Source organism: Varanus komodoensis, unplaced genomic scaffold (assembly GCF_004798865.1).
Source record: "Varanus komodoensis strain SLA01 unplaced genomic scaffold, ASM479886v1 scaffold6_4, whole genome shotgun sequence".
NCBI classification, from domain to species: domain Eukaryota; kingdom Metazoa; phylum Chordata; class Lepidosauria; order Squamata; family Varanidae; genus Varanus; species Varanus komodoensis.
Window position 1 is genome coordinate 311,475 of NW_025336347.1, and position 17,126 is coordinate 328,600.

Consider the following 17,126-nt stretch of genomic DNA (forward strand, 5'->3'; position numbering starts at 1 on the left):
CCAGATATTTGTCTCTCCAGGTCTGTATAGTTTTAAGACTGAGTCATCAGGAGAGCCAGCCATTTGTTACATGCTGTTTGTTCTTTAAACTGGACTGAATTTCAAAGATTTAAATATAGGAACTGTGGGAATGTTTTAATACTTTCTGTTCAGTGTTGGAAATTTCACTCTGTGCCGCAGAGTTGATAATCTTTCAAGCACATGCCGCTTAATAGAACCATGACTTTCTCTCTTTCAGGCCCTTGTACGGTTAGGCCTGTGTTTCATATTAGCATTGGTGCGGATCTTATTATGCATAATCAATCACTGCACACTGTCAGGCAGATCGAAGAGCAGCTGTTCCCAAATTCAGGCTGTTGACATCAACAGGAAGAGGAGCTAGAAGTTAGGTGAAGCCTGGTGAAGCCTGACCCATCTGGGCTGTTTTCATAATTCAGACATCAAGCCTCTGAGATGTGGCAGTACAAAGAGAACATTAGCAAGCAAAGCATGATGTGATTTGATGCTTTATTAGTCATTTTCCTTCTTAGCAAAGATATGATCAAGACAGATATATTCCAGCTAAGGCTTCAAGCACTTGTATTATTTGATAAGAAGCATAAGAATAATTCTGTTTATCTAGAACTGCATCAGTAGTGCCATGGTTAGCTGGCTATGCTACCAAGGCCTTGGATTAGTTTCTCTTGACTTTGACAGTGGTAGCTCTGTCTCTGTATAAGTCCAGATAGATATCCAGATATGCACATGCTTCCTGGGGTAGTTTGTTCTTTTTCTGTACAACTTGCAGACTCTTGGCCATCTTCTTCCTGGACATAAGCTTGAGCCTGTAATATATTTGCAAATGTTTTACATTTACATTCACATGCTTAGAAACATTTGCAAAAAGAATGTGTTTATCAGAGTGTACTTATGCTTCTAAAAATGATCGATTATATTGGTGAGATTCCTGCAACTTGCATCAAATCCAGCAGATATAAAGGAAGTGAGGCTATTGAAAGAAATAACGCCTGGATACAAACAGATGGGTAGTTGTCTCATAGGAAAAACTGAGCTACAAAATCATTCACTTTCCTTTCCCACTGTTAACTGTTGCTGTTAGAAGCCCTTGTTAGGGACTAGTTCCTGGCTTGCTCTCTCAGAATGGCGGCCTTTAACAGGACTCTTCCTGATCTCGTCATTCCAGCTCCTCTCATCTTCTCTGCTAGGAATAAAGGCCATTAAGGGACAGATCTTGTATTTGCCCTATTTCTCCTGTAGTAGAGTTGTCAAAGTTGTTGGCTCAGATTCTGATTCAGAAGGGGCAGGACTGGAATTCAGAGCCGAAATGCCGGGACCAGCATATCCAGAGCTAACACAGCGAGGCATTGAGAACCTGGCAGCTGAGGAACAAACCGACCTGGGTGGGATGAGCTAATTATACAGCATCAGGTTAAGAGGTAGACCAGCTAAAAATGCCAGAACATTGGCCCCTAAATAGCACGATCCACCATGAGGGTGCAGTTCACTGTTTTTGGTCTGGGAGAGAGGAAGGGTATTCTGTTTAGAATCAACTTTGCATCATTAAGCTCTATTTTTCTAATGGTTGGTTTTCTATTTTTGCTTCTGCATTTTATTACTGACTTCTGCCATATTCTTCTTTGTCATTAACATCATAAACACTTTAGTAAGAAAGCGTTTCATCCTGATTTGCTTGTAAGGAGACTAGTTCTGTCAACAGATCTTCATCTGGTGGAAACTGACTGCAGCTGCTTTGACAGTAGGGCTACTTGATTTATGCCAGCTGCCTGGATCTTTAATAATTTATTTAAGCTCTTAACGAACTTCATCCCTGAAGGCTCGAGGCAGATAACATTTCTTTAAAAGAGCTTAAGATCCTACTAATAAAAAGATAAAGCCAGAGATACAACTAAAAGCTCCCATTCCCCAAAATATCCCCAACAGGCTCTTGGGTGACCAACCAGCTATAGAAGGATCTTGAATCTCTTTGCGATGATGCTTATCCTTTAGCAACCTTTAGTGCTGTAAAGTAGTCCTCTGTGCCTGTAATTCTACTGTTGGAAGGACAAAAAGTATGATATTGGGGCTGAAGATAGTGATTATGCAAAACCAAGCTCCCATAATCTGTGAGTTTATTGTGCAATGATTAGAATAGAGAACTGAGATGTGCCTTCAGGGCAACCTCAGATGGTGGTGGTGGTTGTTATTGTTATTTATTTACAAGACATCTTTCAGCAATAAAGATGGACATCCTAGATATAGGCCATTTTTCTCAACAATGTGCAGTGTTTTCAAGTCCATTCAGTTTCTTGCTCACTCCATGCAGTTAACCCATATTCAATCTTTAGAAGAGTCTCCCCTAATTTAAAGAAAAAGCTAGCAAACTATATGTGACTTTAATGTAAGCAAAAATGAAATTAACATGTGATTTCCTCCACCAGGTGAAAGAGCTGAATGTGGGACAACCAGGTAAGTGGAAACTTTCATTTTCCTTTCAGGGATTAGTTGGTATTACTTATGCAAGAAGGGTTTTTAAAATGCATTGGCTACAAACAGTATCTATCTATCTATCTATCTATCTATCTATCTATCTATCTATCTATCTATCTTAGAAACATATAAAGATTTTGAAAGATTTTGCCTCCCTCCCATGCTGTGGATGGAGGCAATGAATGGCAGTTCCCTGCATCAGCAGCCTACTTTGATCTGCATTGCCTAAACGGATTAATTAGAAAGATGACAAACAGGCCCTTGTTTTTGCTGCAGTGTAATTTTTAGCCGAGTAGCTTCAGAATCATGAGAAATGCTGCATCAGCACGGTGCATTGCAGTGTCTCAGAGGATGTATCTGAGTTTGTTCAGCTATTTGCAGCCAGTTTATGACACTGACCAGCCCGCTTAGCCAGACTGCGTAGTGCCTCCCTTGTCAATCCTCATTCAAGGGCAGAATTGTGGCTTTAAATCTCCCCATACCATCTAGGTTTAATCACTTCATGCATTTCGGTCTATAGTAGCCCCTACATTATTTCTTTCTCCATACTACAGAGGGTAAGGAATATGCATCAGGAATAAAAGTAAACAGCAGATAGTTAGTGAAAGGAAATGGAAGGGGGAAACTGAGGGGCTCTTGAGGGAAAAGGAGTGAGTTCAGAAAGCGGTAGCATCTGGGAAACTGACAAAAGATAGCTGCTGACAGAAACTGGAAGCAAAACCTGATCCACTGAAGGAATCATTTAGCCGCAGTAGGTAATGGTGGTGACAGAGTGCTGATTAAAAAAACCCTGAATGGGTGTGATGAAAACAGGAGGAAATATTAAGAGCAAAGAGGTTCCTTTATTGTGTTTTTGAAACACGGTGACATACAAATGTATGTTAATTTTGAAAAACAAGCCTGGCCAAAGTTCTTTCATGTAGGAACCATGTGCCAAAAAATAGAAAATATCAGTTGAAACAGCCAAAATGTGCACCCCTACATGTTGCCTCTCTTCTCTTTCCCATTAATGTCCATGAAATCCATTGTTCCATCCCATAACCACAACTACGTCTCTTCTCAAGTGTCCCACAGCTACTGCTACTGCTACTGTAATCACTTCCTATTGCATCTCATCTGCACTGCAAACTTCAGTCAGTTTTCAGTGGACTTAATTGTCATGGTTACCACCAGCAAGGAAGTCTGGGGATTGTGCTTTTGTGAGCGAGAAATGTTTGCCAGGACATTCTCAGAGTGCTATAATTTTCAAGGTTACTAGAGAGAATATGTACCAGCAGTCAAACCTGTTTAAGCTGGTGACGCTGATGCACTGTAGTGATCCCACACAGTCACTACTTTTTACATTCTTTTATTTGTGCTTCTGCTTTATGTATTTCACATAAGCATGGAAAAGTTTTGAGTGACAGCTGGGTTTTATATAAATTCACAGAAAGGAGGTCTCAATCATTGTCTGTTTTTATTGGTTTCATGTATGACCTTGAATTCTGATGACCTAATTTGAATGTCTGCAACCCCCTCCCCCTTGTTTTTACCTTAAGTCTCTGACCATGCAGACTCTTTGTGGCTTCAACATAAAGTCATCCTTCCTGTCCCTCCCAGCCTACTTTTTGTAAGATCTTACCTGATAAAGGGAACTGGAGATCTTGAAAGCTTGCACATTTTTGGTGACCCTTAATTTGGCCTGTGAAAGGCAATATCCCCTTCTAGATAATTCTCAGGAATATCACAGCCACCATTTTTTCTGTTCTCTTGTTATTTCCTGACCATATCACTGCTCCCCTCTCTGCCTTCCCAAAACCTGCACTGGACCCATGCTGCAATTCTGAAAGTCTGGATTGGTACCATTGTAGTGTGGAAAGTGGCATGGAAATTAGACTGTTCCGGTTATTGCTAGTTAGGGTCAAGACTCACAGGAACTTCAGTTACTGTGCCTCCAACAATAGGGCAACTTAAAAACGTCAGAACGGAGAAATGGGGAGTTTCTGTCCCAGATAGTGCCTGCTTACATTCAGTGATAGCAAGTAATTTGTGTATGACATGAAGTAGTTTGCAGAGGATTGTTTAGGTTGGTCTGTTGCATTGAAAACAGCAGAGAGCCTTGAAGTACTTCAAAAATTAACACATTTGTTCTGGTTAAGCTTTTGCGAACACTGTACACTTTATCATGCATCATGCCAAAATAAATGTGTTAGTTTTTAAGGTGCCACAAGACTCTTTGACTCTATGGTTGCATGAAAGACTCTAGCTATATGACCAGGATGAGGATAGTTTCAAGACCATGTTCTGTCTCTGTACAGAGTGCTTTTTTGTTTATATAAAAGAATGAGCTCTTAACATCTGAAATTCAGTCTGCTCAAGGGGCTGAGCAGAGTATGGAATTCTTTTTGTGTGCCAAAAGGCAGCTTCTGCTAGCATTTCAGCTTCTTTTAATATGCATAGCACAATGCCTTGCAGGATTGAAGCTGGTCCTTCTGGCACAGGCTGTAGATTTATTTAAATCTCTGCAGCCTTTCAGCTGAGGAGGAAGAAGATAGAGGTGGCGGATGGCATCTTTCCCTGTTACTTCTAGAACACCTTGACAAATGCACCAATTGCTTTTCAGCTCAGTTTTCAGTAATGTTATGAGGATGTATAAATGTTAGGATGTGGAACTCTGATATACAAGACACTAGAGCTGCCAAATTATTTTTCCAATATTCTAAGAACCTCTAATTTTCTTTTTAGAGTACATACTGTCTTACAGTACAGTATATTAAATTCCAAAGACATTAAGAAAGTGATAGTTGTGGATATTAGTATTCATTGGAGAACAATTCCATTTACATGTGGAACTCCTCTTCTAACCAAGTATATGAGACTAACAGGTTATATTGGTCAATGCCATACAGATTTTAGAAAATACCCATTCTGACTGGCTGAAAATGAATTTTAATAAATGTTCAGGTCAGGCTAAAGATTCCATTAAGGCCCTGAGAATGCAGTGAGTCTGTTCTTTGCAGTGAGTTATCTGTCAGGAATAACTATTTATTTATTTAGGCTTTAAATCCCATTCATTAGCATGGAGCTCTCAGAATGCTTGTACAATGAAATCTGAATAAAACAGTATATAACAGCCACAATCAGTGGATGAGTGGGAGATGGAATTAGTGCAAAAGAAGAAGAATTGACTCTAAGCACAATAGTTAGAACTTTGCTCAAGAAGTACATAACATTTTGTGACTTGTAACATTTCTTGTTAGCTTATATAATGTTTCAATATATATTCTATCACACAGTATTTTTAATTCTGCTCAGAGTTGATTACTTTAAAAAAATCCTCTAGAGCAATGAAACAATGTCCAAATTCTCCTCCTCCAAACTGGGAAACACTATATTTTACAGGTGAGTCCTTGTTCTAAATTCCTCACATTGCCAATATTTTAAATGATAGCTATTTGAGGAAGAAATCACAGCGGTAGTGGTCTCATATTATGGTTGAAGCCAAAGCACTATGCCTCACAGAGGCCTTTCACCCACTAGATCTTTCTGTGTGCGATCTTTGAAATTTTTCCCTGCCGTTGTATTCATATTGACGTTTTGTTGATCTTTTTTGTTCCATTTTTCTCAGGCCCCCATGTCTTCCCCCTAAACCACAGAAAATGAGGAGACCTAGGCCTCTCTCAGTCTATAATCATAAACTCTTTAACGGCAATATGGAAACATTCATTAAGGTACTTGCTGTCTAACAGTGAGAGTCTGTGAACACTGTGGATGTAATGGTAGCATTTTTCTCTTCTAACCACTGACCTGTTTCCTTTTCTTGAACCTGGCCTTTCATGCACTGCACATCACACCATTAAAGTGGTTAGTACGCTGTCTGCCTCAGTGACTATTTATGTTGGTGGCTTTTGCTCTTCGCTGCAAAACTGTGTGGATATATCCACACGTGGAGTAACTCACTCCTCTGTGAGCCAACTGGAAAGGATGAGATAATAGTAACAACCCTTGTGAAATACTAAAGACACAACAGTCTTTGTGCCTGTCAGCGTGCTAATTGTAATAGCTTACAACTACAGGCAAAACTACCATGTTTTTATAAGCTACTGTTCATATGAACATCTTGAAATTTAAAAACAGCATATCTGTTTCTTGTGGAAAGAGATTTGCGGTAGATAAAAGCAAAAACACAAAAACACTTGGAAGATTATGGTGCTCAGATTGATACGGCTTTTTGTAATTTAAGAAAGGATGAGTCTTTTAACAGAACCAAAATGAGTGGCCTTTATTTATTCTGTGGATAGTGAAATCTTGAATGATTTAGAGGAAAGAAGCTAAAGAGTATGGGTGGATAGAAAATGACCCATTTTCTCTCTTTTGTTCTTTACCCTTCCCCATTTTCTGAAATTAATGGATTTTAGTAAGATAACTCAAGGCACAATCCTGTGCAAGTTTAGACAGAAAAAGGGCCTCTAACATCTAGCATGTGGGGAGAGCAGGCTGGCAGTTCTAAGCCTTTTTTTCCCCTACCTAAGCTTACCTAGGATTGCCCGTCCCCTCCCCCAATAGCACAAGTACTGTAGCATATAAAATAATACAAAAAAGGAAGATAAATCCAATATAAAATAATTAAAAACTAACACCACAACTAAAATATTAATTTAAAATGGAGAAATTGGCCATAAAATATAACTTGGTTAAGAAACCTGAGTGATCTGAAAGGTTTTGACCTGGTGCTCAGAAGACCAAGAAGTAGTGCACAGTCAACCTCTCTGGAAAGGCTGTTTGATAATTCCTCTGCCTCTACCAAAAAGGCTATCTCCTTAGTAGTTACCTGTGTCAGTTCCTTTGACAGGAGCACTTAGAGGAAGACTTGAAGGTTCAGGTAGTTGCATATGGAAGAAGCTAATCTTTCAGGTAACTTGGTCCCGGGCCACTTGGGACTGTAAAAGTTAAAGCCAAAAGTTCAAATTTTCTGGCCCGGAAATAGACTGGAAGAAATAGACTTGGTAAAACATAGGTGTAATATGGTCAAAATATTCACTATCACAATAATTTTGCATACCTATTCTGTACCTCACTATCATTGGGTGTGAAAACTGGATAATGAAGAAATCTGACAGGAGGAAAAATGATGCAATCAAGACATGTTGGTGGAGAGCTTTGTGAATACCCCAGAATGCGTGAAAGATAAACAAATGAGCCCTAGATCGAATCAAGCCAGAACTTCCAGGGAAATTTTTACAAAACTGGCAAAAAATGGCAATACTGAGCTGTCATATTGGGCATACTGAGGAGGCAAGACTCATTGAAGAAGCTAATTGTGTTAGAAAAGGTTGAAGGCAGGGAAGAAGAAAAGGAAAGCCAATTATAAAATGGATTGAATCTACAAAGGAAACCACTGCCTGGAGTTTACATTTTGGAGAGCATTCATTCATGTGGTTGCTATAAGTCAAAGATGACTCAACAGCACATAACAACAAACATTCTCTATCAGTTGCAGTTTTTCACTTGCTTTTATAGTCAGCCCCATGTACACCATACTACAATAGTCTCAATGGACAACTGTAGCCAAGTGGCTGTATCTAGTTAAGGCTACAGCTGCTAAAGCTGATAAAATACTCTGAGCTACAGTTGAGCTTCTGATGCCAGTGCTGAACAAATGAGCATCCCTTAACCCAGGACCTTAAAAATAATCAGAACATTGCAACATCCCCCACCCCCAGATGGCATTTGAAAATAATATTCTTGGAAACTTTTAAACAAAGGTGTGTGTGTGTTACACCAAGCATCTGGCAGAGAAATGGTCTCCCCTTGCATTTTTTGACCATAAAATATTCATGTGAACAAAACTCAGTACTACATGATGTGCTTTGTAACAGATTGCATTGCTCTCCCTGCTAATTAGGAAACAGCTATAGCAATTGTGTTGTAGTGTAGCACAGCACTGGGAATCAGGCAACCTGGTTTCTAGTCCCCATTCAGTCATGCAGCCAACTGGGTGACTTTGGGCTAGTCATAGACTCAGCCCAACCTACCTACCTGTTATGGGGATAAGAATAAGAGCAGGAGAAGGAGAATTATGTAAGCCACTTAGAGTTCTTTTTAAGAAAAAAGCATGATAGAATCTAATAAATAAATAACCAACACTGTGGAAACAGAGCTATAATTGGACAGAAGAATCGGTACTATTTTGTAATCCATCTCTGTCCAGCATTCAGCCACATGCCTTAGGCACATCTTTAAAAATGATGCTGAGCCATGAGTTTAGAAAAAATATGTTTTCTTTAAAGCAGTATAGATCAGTGTAAGGAGAAACACATTTAAGTTTCCCATTATTATTCTAGTAAAAGAGCAAATTGCTTTTTGAATGTCCCTAGTGATCTTGACTAACCTGTTTTTTTTTTCTAGAAAGGTTTAACTTGGCTTGACAAAGATGCAACACATGCTTTTAAAGAGCTTAGAATCATAGAATAGTAGAGTTGGAAGGAGCCATGAAGGCCATTGGGTCCAACCCCCTTCTCTTGCAGGACACCATCTTACGCCATCCCACTCAGATGGCTGTCCAGTTTCTTCTTGAATGTCTGTAGTGTGGGAGCGTTCACCACCTCTCAAGGCAGCTGGTTCCACTGTTGTATTGCTCTGACAGTGAGGAAGCTTTTCCTGATGTCCAGCCTGAATCTGGGTTGTCGCAACTCAAAATGGTTATTCTATGACCTACGCTCTTGATCTTCCTCTTCATGACAGCCTTTGGAGTACTTACAGAGTGATATCCTGTCCCCCCCCTCAGTCTTCTCTTATCAAAGCTGAACATGCCCAGTTCATGCTTGTTCTAAAGAGACTGTAGGGTCTAATGACCATCCCAGAGTGAGGCCTGAAGCCATGGGATAGTGTGCTGTTAAGCAGGTGTGACCTTTTTAAGCTGCCTAGATGGGAGGCCACATAGAAATTGTATATAAACTCTGAAATTTCTGTGAAAATTAATACAATCAGAACCATATATCCATAATTCAGAGCAGTAGATGAACTTAACACACACACGTCCTTATGCTTTCATGGCCTTCACTGTCCCCATTGGGTTGCCTTGACATCAGGGTCTGGAGTGCCCAGACCTCCAAACCACTTTTAGGCCCTTGTCCATCTTTTGCCTAACCATAAAGTCCAATCCTGGCCCTTTTTTCTAGTTTAACTCAAGTTGTACTTTCTCTTGTGTCTTCCTTTCTTCAAATCCCATGTTAGCACCACCTAGGGATCCCTGCTGTTTATTAGGCCATTATCAAGAATCTCTGCTTCAGTATGGTAGTATATTGTTCATACGTACAGGGTGGCTCAGGGAAATGGGACATTTTGGAACTAGGAGTTGGTGACCCTGGGGTGTTGGCAATTGTTTGGAACCAGCACGACCTCGTTTAGAACCTTTTGACATTAGTTATAATGGAGCAGTGGAGTGGTGCCCAATGAGTGTTCACTGTAAAAGCCTTTTGTAAGAATGGTGATAGTATGAGTGCTGCACAAAGGAAATTTTGGCATCCTTACCAGTTAGGATGCCATGATTGTGCCCCTTCTGCTCATGTGATTACAACATGGGTGCATAGTTTTGAAGAAACTGGTTCAGCCTTAAAAAAGAACTCCCCAGGTGGTGTTCAGCAGTGACACTCCATGGCCTCCGAGATCCCCCGATTTCACTGTCTGTGATTTTTTTTCTGTGGGGACATCTTAAAAGCCAAGTATACCATACATGTCCTGAAACCATTGCTGAACTAAAAAGGAGGATTGCTGGCATTCCTCTTGACCTGCTACGTCAAGCAATACAGAATTTCCACAACAGGCTCCCAGAATGTGTATGGAGAAATGGATAGCACCTTCATGATGATATCTTCAAGACATAAAATGAATATTGAATGAATATTGATTACCATAATTAATCGCATATCCTGTACAATGCATTTCATCATAAAATGTTTTTGTAATGTGTTCATTCATGCATTGAATATCAATTGAAAATTTCATGTTTCCCTGTGCCACCCTGTATTATTCAGTCCAGACCAACAAAGCTATTTCATTTTTTTGAAATATTTATTCTTTCAAAGTTGAATTATATTTAATATTGTAATACTAATTAAAATCAACATTGTTCCATGGATACTAAATTCCACTGGAAATTTATCAGAATAGAGAGCTGCTTGAATTAAACTAGGAATGGTGAATCATGCAACAGCAAATTTCAGTGTCCAATTGGAACCAAAGTGTTAACCCTAGAAGCATTGGCCTTTCTGATTTCTAAAAGAAATGTCGCCAAATGTTTATATTTTTCTTTGAACTCCTATGACTGAGGTTTATTCCTTATGCATCCCCCATAGTAAATCCATTTGGTGTCCTGAAGTATGTTAAATTTATTATGCAGGGGTGCATTTGTAGAAGAAGTTCAGCCATGGAAGAAAGTCCAGGAATGACAAGGTTCTGTCCTATCCCATCATTCTTTCTAGCATCTCTATGAAGCTGATGGGCAAGGTGACCGAGAGATCAAGCGCTAGGTGCCATCAATATGCTGATGGCATTCAGCTCTATTTCTCTGTGTCAGGTGAGGCTCTGCTGGTGCTGAACCAATGTTAGGATTTGGTAATGGGCTGTAAGAAGGCCCATAAACCAAAACTGAACCAGAGGAAGATGAAGGCCTTGTGGGTACATGGTTCTTATGTCCAGGAATTGGGTGTGCATCAAATTGTTTTGGACACCTCATTAAGCAGGTACATGTTTGGGGTGGGGATAGGCATTGATCCAGCTTTGTCAGTTGAAACCCAGGTAGCCTTGGTAACCCAGAGTGCCAGATACCAGTTTCAGCTTGTTTGCCAGCTACAGTTGTTCCTGGAAATGGATAGCCTTGCCATGAAGGTTCATGCTCTGGTTCTTTCCCATTTGGATTACTGTAATGCACAGTGCGTAGGACTGCCCTTGAAGATGACCCAGAAACTTCAATTAGTACAAAATGCAGCTGCCAGATTGCTACTAGATGAACTTTAAAACTAGATGTGGCCAGATAGGACTGCATGACACTGATTCTGAGGACTTTTCATGGACTGCCTGTTTATTTCCATGCCAAATTGATGATTTGGGTTTTGGCTGATAAAGCTCTGAACAGCTCAGGACTTAAGCACCTGAAGGAGCACCCTTCCCAATACCAGCCTTGCCTGTCACAGGGAGAAGAAGCCTTTCTGCTGTGGTGCCCTGGCAGTGGAAGACCCTTCCCACAGAGGTTTGACACATGCTTGCTTTGCTATCTTTTTGGCATCAGGTTGAAATACTTCTGTTTGCCTGGCAATTGGTTAGCCTCTCCCATTGTATCTACACCCTTTAAAAGTTCTTTCATGAAGGTATTTTATATGCTATTGTAAGATCAATTTTTGCACATTCCTCTAATAAACATTTGATGAAGGTCAGCTTTAAAATCTTGTAATGCAATCAGTAATACATGTCTATCAATAACTATTAGGGAAGGGTTGTATTATATATTTATGTATTAAGATTTTTAGGATGTCAGAGAGACTTTTAGTACCATACCATAAACATAAAAATAAAACTCAAATATAAAAGAACGTAGACATAAAGGTGAGCTAAAGAAGAACAGCAACCCCTGTAACTGGTACCCACCCCCACCCCCTAAAAACACACATACACAAAACTGCCATAGCAATAACATTTCACTTCCCGCCCTACCATGGCTTCATTTTTGCCAGCGGGTCCAGGAGAGACACTTCCTGGCATCTGCGTAATGGATTTGTTGGAAGAAGTTGGGTGTGGGCACAAGACGAATGGAGCACGTTATGCCAGGGAGCTTCTGAAATGGTCACTGAGGTGAGAGGTTGCATACTAAGCAGTTATTTGGGGTGTTGGAGCTTGAACTAGATCCTTCTAAGCTGCCATTGCATTTGAGCTTTCATAGCCTCTGGAAGATGTGCTTGCTTTAACTGACCTTATTCTTGCTTAACCTTTTCTTTTTTCCCTACTTTGCTGCTTTATTTGCTTATCAGAGGAAGAAGGAATGCTCGAACAAGAAATCAGGTATTTACTGCAGGGCTCCCTATCTGGGAAAAAGAACATAATGGTGTGCGTGTGTAAATACTATATAAGCATAATCCAAATTGAAGGGATGCCATTACAATCCCTTGCTGAAATTATACCAAACTCTGAGAATTCCCTTGATTTGCTGATTTAGAGGTAAATACAAAGCCAAGTATCACAGAAGGGTCATTCTTTCCCCCACCTCCCTCCTAGTTTCAGGCTAGCATTTCAGAAATGCTTTATAGAAGTGGAAAATGTCTGTAGGGTTTAACAACACAACAGTGAAATCTTGCAAAAGTCCTGGCCTGGCTCACAGCCTATCATAAGTGAACATTATGATCCAGCTGCCTGTTGCTTCAAGCTAAGTCAGAAGGATACCAAGGACCATCTTTTCGTGTACATGAGAGTGATAGTTAAGCAGCTGACACCTTGTAGGGTCTGAGAAGCACTATTTGAAAACTTAGAAATCATTGTTATATTAATCTCTTGCTAACTCTGTGACTAAACTAATGGTGCTTTTTTGTCAACCTGAGTCTTCTCTTTGCTTGGCCATGCTTCTTAAAAGATTGCCTTAATTTATCCAACCAATATGCTTTGTTTTTTAACATTTTAGTTTTTTTTTTTTCTTCAAAGGATTCAGGACAGGCTATTCCACTTGTGGTTGAAAGTTGCATTCGGTACATCAATTTATATGGTAAGTTAATTTGGTCCCTTGAAAACACTAAAGCCTGTATTTTTACTGGAAATTCTGCCATCAGAACTTTCTTTCTGAAATGAAAACTGATATGCCACCTTAATTGGCTACTTATGTGGATCTGAGCTTTAATTAGAATAATTATTGTATGTTAATCCAAATTAATACTACATGGGAGGCTGGGAATGATGTATGTGTACCCTCATCACACACAGGTCCATAGACAGTTTCCGCCTACATACAGTTCTTTCTCCTCTGTCTGTCTGTCTGTGTATCTGTCTGCTGTCTATCATAGGTCCAGCCTGCCCATCAGCTCAAAGGCTCCCTGGGCAGTTACACATACAGATCCTATTTCCTGTGTCTGCCCAACACACACACATGCACACATGGGTTTCTATTAAAAGACAGGTTTCCTTTGCCAGTGTTTGCATTAGCAGGGGAACCCCTTTACTTATCCTTGGTCTCTGGTGAGTGAGCGGAGGTAAGGAAGGCCTAACCGTTGATGACACTGAAGCAAATTAAACTCCAAGGTTTCCCTTGTGTTGGTGAGGTAAATGGGGAAGGTGCCAGGAGGGAGCTATTACATGTGGGTTGTAAGGGCACTTGGCCAGTGTATAAACAGAATGCTGGGCAAGACGGAATTTTGGGCTGATCCAGCAGTGCAGTTAGGGTTATGATCCTGAATAGTTCCCTTGGTTCCTCAGGCAGCAGTGCAAGTGACCATATCCCACAAGTTCTATACCCCTGATTTAAGGTGTATACGTTTAAAGTTTATATAAGTTTAAAAGGAGAAAAGGACTGCAATGTCGAGCATGGCCCAAAGCTGACTAGGGCATACTGAGTCGCGGGAATTCTCCATGTTTAAATTTTCAGTCAATTGTGCACTTAGTGTTAAAGCGGAACATTTTCTGAGTGGTAAATACTTACGTGTGTGCTTGCTGGATCTCAGTCTCCTACTTGTGGATGAGTGTCCTAACAGCCATAGTGCAGAGTTGTGCAGGCCGAGTGAAAGTATAAAATTGCCTTTCACCTGAAGATTCCAACTTTTCTTTCACTGCAAGAGTCTGAATTGCCTGAGCGAAGATCCACATCTGACAAGGCAAGAACATTTTTAACTCAGGCCTTTCCCTCGTCACTTCCCACCTCTGATGATTTTGCTTTTGTTTTCACCAAGGACAGGAAACTTGCAAAAGACACCTTCTGGGCATGCATCTAATTTTGCCTGATATTTTTGATGTCTCGCAGAATCATTCTTTATTTTATTTATTTATTATTTATTTAGCAAGCTTCTATGCCGCCCCATTCGCCGAAGCCTCGGGGTGGCTCACAACAATAAATAAATACATAATTAACCATATAAAAGAATATAATTGGAGATGTCCTGGCCAAAGAAATAAAATCAATAAATAATATTAACAATTAAAATAACGTTTAAATAAAAAGGTCTTGGCCTGGCGCCAAAAAGCAAATAACGATGGCTCCAGGCAGACCTCTCTGGGCAATGCATTCCATAGATGGGGCGCCACCGCAGAGAAAGCCCTCCTTTGGGTACTCACTCTCCTAATGTCCTTCATGGAGGGCTCCCGGAGGAGGGCCTCTGCCACCAATCTCAAGGGGCAGGAGGGCACGTATGGACGTAAGCGCTCCTTTAGGTAACCAGGACCCAAGCCGTTAAGGGCTTCGTAGGTGATAACCAACACCTTGAATTGGGCCCGGACTTCAATGGGGAGCCAGTGAAGCTGATGGAGGACTGGAGTTAGGTGAGCACAATGCCCAGTCCCCGTCAGCAACCTGGCAGCTCTGTTTTGCACGAATTGCAATATCCGGACCGTCTTCAAGGGCAGCCCCACGTACAGCGCGTTACAGAAGTCTAGTCGGGAAGTTACCAATGTGTGAGTCACTGTCACCAGGCAGTCGTTCTCCAGGTAGGGATGCAGCTGGTGAATCAGCTGAAGCTGAAAGAAAGTGCTCCTCGCCACTGCTGTCATTATTAATATTTCAGTAGCAAACTAAGGTTAGATAATTTGCCATTTTATCTGTACATAAAGGTAAATTCAGGTTAGAGGTAAAGAAGAAAGTAAATGAGGTATGATTAATATTTGGGTTAGTATATTTATTTGCTAAGTGTGGCGCTTCTGCTATCTGGCCAGTTTTCTCAAGTTCATCAGTACAATCTATTAGTTAAACTCAGGAGCAGCTAAATAGGAGTTATTCAAAAATGTCTTAAATTTTAAATGTGCAGGTTGCTTCCACATAGTTTTACCTATTGTTTCATTTTAGGGCTACAACAACAGGGTATTTTTAGAGTTCCTGGATCTCAGGTTGAAGTCAATGATATCAAGAACTCATTTGAAAGAGGTACGTGAGAAGCCTGTAGTTCTCGGAAGACATTTTCACTTTCCTTAACGCAGGGAATGGCAGCCTGCGGTCTTCTAGGTATGCTTTTCTGCAACTCCCATCTTTCTTCATCACATTGGCGATGCTGGCTAGAGGTGATAGGACTTGTAGACCAAACCATCTGAACATCTGGAGAATAATGAATTTCCCATCACTGCTGTAGAAAAAAGAGATGGGAGTGAAATATGAGTAAATATTAAAATTATCAAATGAAACAGCCATGTTTAACTAATGAAAATATTGCCCAGCAAAACATACATGGGAGTACAGGTTGCCTGACCCTATTTACATCACTCACTCACTCACTCACTCTCTCTTCTCCTCCCTAGATCTACGCACAAACCAAATATGCCTTTCATAACATGATTCCCTCCTAATTCTTTGGACTTCAACTTCCATCATCCCAGCCAGCATGAACAGTGGTTAGGAACACTGAAAGATGTAGTTCCAGGCATCTGAAGAACACCAGGCTGGCAAAGGCTTGGTTAGTTTCAGGCTTAGACATGCTTAGAGTAGAGCCATTGGTTTCAATGGCCTTGAATTAGTCCTGACTAACTTGTCCTGCTTCAGAGGGCCTACTCGTAGTCATGATGATGAAGCCTGGACCAAACCCAACATATTGGCATCATGGGGTGATAAAACTTTGTTCACAGGAATTTGTTTGCAAGAGTGTTTTGTAAGTGTCATACTTGTAAGGGAGCCAATCTGGTGTGGCCATTGGCGCGTTGGACTGGGGAGATCCAGGTTCTAGTCCTCACACAGTTATGAAGCTCACTGCATGGTTTGGGGCCAGTCACTCACACTCAGACTAATCTACATCACAGGGTTGTTGTGAGAATTAAATGGAGCTGTGCAAACAATCTTGGGTTCCTCATAAGAGGAAAAAGTGGTATATAAATACAATGAATAACAATAATAGTATTATCAATACAGTATGATATTGCACATATATGCCGAGTAGAGCTACATGCATGGATTGTCCCTGGAACAGGGAGACTGAAAGAATATCAAATGGCAACAGTCTTTGGCCTACAGGAAAAGCCTGCAATTCTTACTGTGATACAAGTTAATCCTATCCTACTGGAGGTAATGTGTGATGCATAAAGGGGCATGGTGCTGTTTATAACAATTTGTAAACTGATTGGATGAAAGGAATTACTCATTGCTTCTATGAGAGGCCATATACCTGATTTATTTTCAGAGCGATTGGAAAAAATGCTATGGTGTTTTCTGCTTATTTCAGACGTCAACAATTTATTTACATTAGAAATAAATCTTTTACCTTTCCAGGTGAAGATCCTCTTTCTGATGATCAAAATGAACGAGACATTAATTCTGTTGCTGGGGTCTTAAAGTTGTATTTCCGGGGGCTGGAAAATCCACTCTTTCCTAAGGAAAGGTTTCAAGACTTGATCTCTACTATAAGTAAGTACAATCAGTGAGCTAAAATTAAAGATGCAAGCCTATGACTGTCCCCTTGTTGCTTGGAAGCTCCAAGGTGCCTGCAGTTCCT

At 40.5% G+C, this 17,126-nt stretch overlaps 1 protein-coding gene across 3 annotated transcripts in view; it reads left to right on the forward strand.

Annotated features, from left to right (window-relative positions):
- SRGAP3 (SLIT-ROBO Rho GTPase activating protein 3) overlaps positions 1 to 17,126 on the forward strand; it is a 238,153-nt gene that overhangs the window by 188,685 nt on the left and 32,342 nt on the right. For all 3 annotated transcript variants that reach the window (XM_044451993.1, XM_044451995.1, XM_044451994.1), the window contains exons 11-15: positions 2,439 to 2,466; positions 6,095 to 6,197; positions 13,156 to 13,216; positions 15,497 to 15,574; positions 16,904 to 17,038. In XM_044451993.1, coding sequence (XP_044307928.1) covers positions 2,439 to 2,466; positions 6,095 to 6,197; positions 13,156 to 13,216; positions 15,497 to 15,574; positions 16,904 to 17,038 — 405 coding nt within the window. The remainder of the gene's footprint in view (positions 1 to 2,438; positions 2,467 to 6,094; positions 6,198 to 13,155; positions 13,217 to 15,496; positions 15,575 to 16,903; positions 17,039 to 17,126) is intronic.